Genomic DNA, 6994 nt, shown 5'->3' on the forward strand with positions numbered 1-6994 from the left:
GCAGAAAAATAACAGCTCAACACACTTGGCCTAGATAATGAATCCATGGTGTCACTGTTTTCTCAAGCCAGCATTGCATGACATCTCTAACAATCACAGTGTAACCCTCGGCCAGCTATTGATTTGTGCTTTGCTGAACTACTTGACCATTGGCCCAGTTTTATGGATCCTCTTGCTCATAACACTTTTTCCCCGGCGGAGTTTTTCATGATAATGCTACATTGTGAACAACAAATCACTGTTGAAATCATAGAAATAAATAAAAGAAAACATATTTCTTACCATCTGTGCATATATATCTCTATCTGTACACACGCGCAGTGATATAACCGTAGCACGTAGCCTGGTGCCTGCCAAAACAGTAGTAACAGTGCACATTCATGGTGGATTTTCTTTTCTTGTGGCAAAAAGGTTGGTACAGGAATAGTTGGTTTAAAAGTTGGTTTAAAACAGATTACTGTTTTGAAAATGTAACTAAACAAGTGAGTTCTTAAATTGTGGCCCATAATGTGTTACTCGTTACATCAGCATGTGTCTGAACCAGAACTTCTTTTAGTGAAACATCTTAATTTTTGAAACCATTCCCTCGGTCCTCTCCCACTAAAATAGTGCAGCTAGCCTACAGAGGCTGGTAGTTAGCTGAAGCGACAAAATCCAAATTAAGTTTTTTTTTACTGAAATACAATCTTTATGGATAATATTGATGCCGAATTGACAAGAAGACTGTGGACATATGACACCTTTTATCTTATGTTTCTAGAGTTATGTGTTTTTGTGGACGCACACAAGGAATTGTTAATGTCATATTTCTTAATGGTAGTGTGACATCATATTTTCCCTGGAGAGCGCAGGGAGCTTCATCTTAATTCAAACTGCTAATATGTATATGTTTTAATGTTTTGTAACCACTACACAAACACCAGATAACTGCTAAAGTCTGATAAGGTTGTTTGACGTTGGCTGCTGTTAGTGATTAGTTTGATTAATGGTTCAAGTCTAACATTGTGTGTTTGTATTGATTGCTGATCAAGCTAACTATCAGCTAATTTTACTCAGTTTCTAAAGGCAATTCACAGTAAATGTAAATATGTGTGTGTGCATGTACTATAATTATATGAATGTGACATTATGAGTTTAACACTACAGTTTCTATATTGGGGACCCCACAGAAACTCACTACACCAAAAACATCAACAACAGTATCCTGCTCAGGTTTGAGCAGATTAATAGATTACATCTGCAGTTCAGCTGGGCCATGACGTCTCTGCTTTGTCCTAATTGCTCCTAATTTTAGGTCCTCTCTGCCACATCACATTGACGTCTCACTGGTCTGACACTGAGATCACCAATTCTGGGACAAAGCGCTCAAATGCAGATTTACTCTTTTGTCTGCCATTGTTAAAGTCTGATTTACACACACACATATATACATATATAATGCATTTCTCCCAGCCTACAATGTATGAAGTATCTGCCTTTGCCATGTTAATAATCTTCACAGGACTCCTGTATTAGTTGACGTATGCTCAATCATTTTCTGTCTTCTGTCATCCAGATCGGCGGCTGCAGCGGTCTGAATGTCTTCTGTGTACGAGAGAACAGACTGATGAGGATACCGTCAGAGCTGTCCCAAGCCACAGAGCTGCATGTGCTCGACGTGTCTGGAAATAGGTATGTTCAGTAACACATTCATATCTTTTTTTCACTCATCTCTTGGTTGCAGTCATTAATTGATGATAAATGAAATTTGACTTAAAAGTTGTTATACTTTATAGATACTTCACTGACTACTTGTTCTCTACATTCTGTTCCTAAAGATGATCTTGATATTTTAACCATGTTAGTCACCGTCAGTTGGAGGTTGTTTTGGTTTTGTTTGTCTGTCTGTACCTGTGTTTGGTCTGAGCTTTGTCTTCAGAGAAAGCTGCAGCAATATCTACTGTTTGAGTCACACACAAGCATGTTCACCTCAGTGTCTGGAGAGTGTTGCCCTTCCTTCACATTGTCAAAACAACTGCCAAGATCCTCATCCTAACCTGATACTGGCGCTAACTCTGAATGCTTCAGGAGTGTGTATATTTTGAAAATAAGAACCTGCAAGTGTCTTGTGGTTTCTTTAAATCCTGTGTGATACAAACCAGTTGTGCAATGGTGTATTTGTTTTCAGGCTCGCCCACTTACCGTTAACACTGACCACGCTACGACTGAAGGCCTTATGGTTGTCAGAAAACCAGTCGCAGCCCCTCCTCACCTTCCAGACAGATGAGGATCCTGACTCAGGCGAGAAGGTGCTCACCTGCGTGCTGCTGCCTCAACAGCCATGTGAACCTAACAATAAAGGTATCGTTTCTATCAAGCTACCATACCAACTTCTGCATGTGTACTATTTATATTTGTATTTATGTATTTCAGATCAGCGTCTCCGTGCTCCTAACGTGTACAGTTTATTCTCGAGTGACTTGACTTGTTGCCAGGACTGTGACATTTGAGTAATATTGCTCATCAGTTCTCGCAACGTATTTAGTGCCCTGTGGTTTTCATGACATTATCACATGATCTGCTCAGGGAAGCACAGCGTGTTCTGCAGCCTCTGATCCTCCCCTGCAGTATCTGTCGATTATAAGGTCCTGTAAAGGATCACAGCGCATATAACAGATCAGGGCCTCTGCTGTCCCTTGAGGCCCTCCTTGGTTATGTTTTTCAGAAATGCAATGGATTGGACAGCTAAAGAGGCTTAGCAGCAGCTGGCCTGCTGCCGTTAAAAGCTCACCCACTGGGTATAGAGATGCGGCTGGGGGCCGGCTCTATCACTACTCGATACAACAGTTTGTTGTTAATTTTTCCTTCACTGTCATCCACAGACTTGCAATTAGTCTGTGGAGTATTTGTGATTCACTTCAAAATACTTTTCCCTTACTTGTCACTGTATTTTGGATTTAAAAAAGTGATTGTCTCTCCTTCCACATTTATTCATTTATTTTTGTGACACTCCCTCTTTCTCTCTCTTGTGGAAGAGATGCAGCTGTAAGACTGGTGCAGGTCAGATGAGAGAGGCTGAAGCTGAGGTTGGGGGCAGGGAAGATTGTGTTGCTGTAAGCCTGTGACTAAGCTGGGATTTGAAACTGTGATCTGACAGTTTCAGGCTCTCTCTCATGAGCGCTGCGTTATGTGGCAGCTTTCATTTCTTGAGTTGGCAGATTGCAGGAAAGCTGTCATAACCATATTGATTTTAATCTGCTGAAATATTCACTTCAGTTTGAACTCTGTAATTCTGTGTGAGTAGTTTTATGTGCATGTGAATCACAGTGATACATATTATTTTGTCTTTTTTAAAAATCAAAACAGGTTCTGATAATCTTGCCCGTTGTGGAGCCCTGGAGAGCCTGGTGAATGACATGGCAGATGACACGTGGGACAACAAAGCCATGAATAGGATCAGTGCAATTCACTTCCTGGATGATGATGAGGAGGAGGATGATGACAAGGTGAGAGCAGGGAGCTTGAGGGCATGAACTGGCAATATGGTGATAGAAAAAGCTAAAATTAAAAGTCACTGTCATTGATGTTTTACATTTTTCCTATTGTCAACAAAAGGCCCAAACCAAAAAATGAACATGATTCCATGAATAAGTCTGATATATTTTATTCCTCTGTGCCCATAGACCAAACACTAGCAAAAACACATCATGAGCCATACATCCCTTCATCATGATTAAAGTGAACACTATCAATCTGATATACACTGTAAACAGAAACCTACAACCAGCTGTTTTAGGAGACATGTTAAGAAAACATTTACAAGTGGGGGAAGATGAACTTATTTTGGTCTTTCTATTTATTGACAATAACAAAACTAATGTAATTAGTAATAGTTTGTGTATGCAAGGTCATGCATCCATGTATCCTGCAGTCATCTCCGGCTTGTGATTGGTTAAAATGTTTAACAAGCCTCCTGTGCATGTTAGTTAACTTAGTTGGAGCTATAGAGCCTGGAGAGTACATTAGTGTTTGACTACGTGCTGGTTATTGTGTATTTTGTAGTACCTTTTTATGTGTATTTGCAACCATGTTTCAGTTTTGTATTTGAAGAAAACATTTTTCAGTAATTGGTTGGAATGATGGATTACAGAGTTTTATTGAAGCAAAAGTCAACTGTATGCTGGACTCTAAATCTTCAATGTGCACTTTCAAGAAATACATGCAGCCACACTTAAAGCCATTATACACGATATTGTAAATTTGTGTTTTTCAACTGAAGTGCCACATGCTAATAACAGGGATATAATCAATACTTTCATATTAACGGTTGATCACATGACTCCTTGTATGTGAATGGAGCCGCTAAATGATAAACCCTGAGACCCAGATTATCACCCAACTCTGCAGTTCCTCTCGGCCCCACAGATGTAAACAAACGTTCCATTAACTTGAATCTGTTTCCGTCATGCAGGGAACACTTCTTCGACGGGCCACGCCTCACCCGGGTGAACTGAAAACCATGAAGAAAGCAGCCGAGAACCTCCGCAACGACCTGAACGCTGCCAAAGGCCTGGACTCCAACAAAAACGAGGTCAATAACGCTGCAGACAGAGTGACCACGTCTGTGTGACCTTTTACCTCAGAAATGTTTCTTACCTCCTGTGTCTCGCCATGTCGTCCTGCACAACCCTGCAGCCCCCCCCCCCCCCCCCCTTTTTTCTTTTACCTACAAACCCTCGGTGTGGCCTACCCCCCTCCTCTGATAAAACCCTGGGACGCCTTTAACCTTACTGTGTAAAACGTGTGTGACTCAGTCTACCAGGGCCGCTGTGCCTTCCTGTTTTTAATTCATGTCCACGGCAATAATCTGCACAGAGATGCTCCTTTTTAAAAGATATTTTAAAGATTTATTACTTTTTTTTTTTTAAATGCCTCTTTTTAAAAACATACATTAGATAGTTGCACTATTATAAGTCTTTATAATATGGTCAAACCTTCTTAAATGTATTATATATATATTTGTTCTATATCTATTTTTAAAACACTGGGTGAATATTTCTTTCTACGTTTTGGGCAAACATAAAAACAGGAGTTTTTGGACCTACTGATTAAGGATTATTGTATAGTCTCTTGTGAATATTGATACTTTTATACTTTTTTGGCAGCTCAGATGTAAATAAAAGTGTATAGCAAATTTCTTAATCAGTTTCAGATTTTTAAACTTTTCTTTTTTTCTTTTTTTGATCTTGGTACTTTTTTTTTGTTTTAAATCAAAGCAGTCACTCATGTCTTATTCAATCCATATAATTGTCATTGGGTGAGTTGGATGGCCTTGAATCCTTATTCTCTGTAAAACATTGGCTTTAGACTTACTTTGATAATAAATAGATTTGATCAATGAATTAAGTTTGGATTTTAAGTACTGCACATCAAAACTTACTAATTATTCATCTGCAGTGTAATTATGCAGAAATAACAATGCTGTTATTTATATGTGCTGTGCTTCACTGCTTTGTAACGTTTTTCAAATAGATGCCAAAAAAACGCTGTATTTTTTTTCCCCTTTAACAAATAGTACTGTACAGAATAATCATCGGACATTAATCATCGGACATTTGGTGAGAATGAGGTTCGTACCACAAGGACGGCATCCTTATAAAAATGCTGATGTTAGAAGTTCCACTTTAATGCACTTCTCAGCGTTTTCTCAAATTTTATTCTTTTATATGGTACATAATAAATGGTATTATTTTGTTTTTAAAAGTGATTGCAAAAAAAGTGGACCAGAGAAAGAAACTGGTTCAAGTGTTTGGTTTTATGTTTTTAATTATTTTCTGATCAAACTGCACAAAACAGATCTCAAATAGACACTGGGCTTTGAGATTTGAATGAGTTTTAACCACTGATCAATAAAATGAGTGCAACACTAAACATGTTTGTTATTCATTTAACTTTACCATTCACCCTGTTGAGTTAAGACAGCTCATCAATACCCAGGAATTGAGTTGAACTTAATACTTAATATGTAGCATCTCTCACTTCTGAATGACAAAATAAAAAAAGTAAGATGGATTTTGTTTGGCCTTTTACTCATAACTCCAAAAATAGTACACTTACCAGTAAGTTTCAACTAAAACTGTTTTCCTTTGAGGCAATAAAACAGATGTGTCACTTCCTGACCCCTCCATTGCTTGTTTTGTCTGTCCAGCAGTGCATGATGTTTCTGTAATGCTCTGCCAGCATGTGTCATATTTGACTTGTCTGCCCTGCACATGCTGCATGTTGTGCTGATAATGGCATGCTTTCAGTATATCAGTAGAATGAATGTATAATATATATGATCCTTTGTTTTCATCACATTCTAAACACAAACTAGATCTACAAGTATAACGGAAGAAATTGCAAGTGCATGTTTCATTTGAATCTTTTTGTTTGGTTTTTGATCATTTCAGGATGTCTTTGTTATTGAAATAAAAGTTACCATTGAAATATTATCCATCTGGGAAAAAGCTGATAATACATTGCAGAGTAATGACTAGCTCAAGAGTTAAAAATGGCAGTCAGGTATTTTTAGGAGCTGTTTTAGGGGTGTTTAGTTTCAGGTGACTGACCTGCAAACCTCTATACTGATATTGAAATGCAGTGGTGATGTAGGTTTAGGATGCATGTCACCATCTTTCGCTCTCTTTCTCTGCCTCTTTTTTTTCCCAAGATGCATCAGAAGACAAAACCTGGAGACAAAGAAAGAGACATAATCCAAACAAATTAAGCTTCAGACAACCAGCTTCTATCTTGGCTTCTGTTCAGGTTTTCCAAACAAAAAGGACAGTTTTGGTGCCACCTGGTGCCCAAAATATGCATGCATTATGAATAGTAGAACAGGCTTTTATTAGTGAGTCTTAAATTGTCAGCTGCTCTACTTGTCAGCATGAGATTCCTCATAGTATCAGCCTTTAGAAAATAGATTTCTCCTACTTAATGTTCTGCCTTGACAGCTGATCAATTCACATTTGCA

The 6994-nt window shown here is 38.4% G+C and overlaps 1 protein-coding gene across 1 annotated transcript in view; it reads left to right on the plus strand.

Annotated features, from left to right (window-relative positions):
- lrrc1 (leucine rich repeat containing 1) overlaps nucleotides 1-5181 on the plus strand; it is a 23907-nt gene extending 18726 nt beyond the window's left edge. The window contains exons 11-14 of the mRNA XM_053333199.1: nucleotides 1556-1671; nucleotides 2168-2340; nucleotides 3346-3485; nucleotides 4451-5181. Of these exons, the coding sequence (XP_053189174.1) occupies nucleotides 1556-1671; nucleotides 2168-2340; nucleotides 3346-3485; nucleotides 4451-4609 (588 nt within the window). The 3' untranslated portion in view covers nucleotides 4610-5181. The remainder of the gene's footprint in view (nucleotides 1-1555; nucleotides 1672-2167; nucleotides 2341-3345; nucleotides 3486-4450) is intronic.
- Nucleotides 5182-6994: the final 1813 nt, after the last annotated feature.

Source organism: Scomber japonicus, chromosome 14 (assembly GCF_027409825.1).
Source record: "Scomber japonicus isolate fScoJap1 chromosome 14, fScoJap1.pri, whole genome shotgun sequence".
In the NCBI taxonomy this organism is placed as follows: Eukaryota; Metazoa; Chordata; class Actinopteri; order Scombriformes; family Scombridae; genus Scomber; species Scomber japonicus.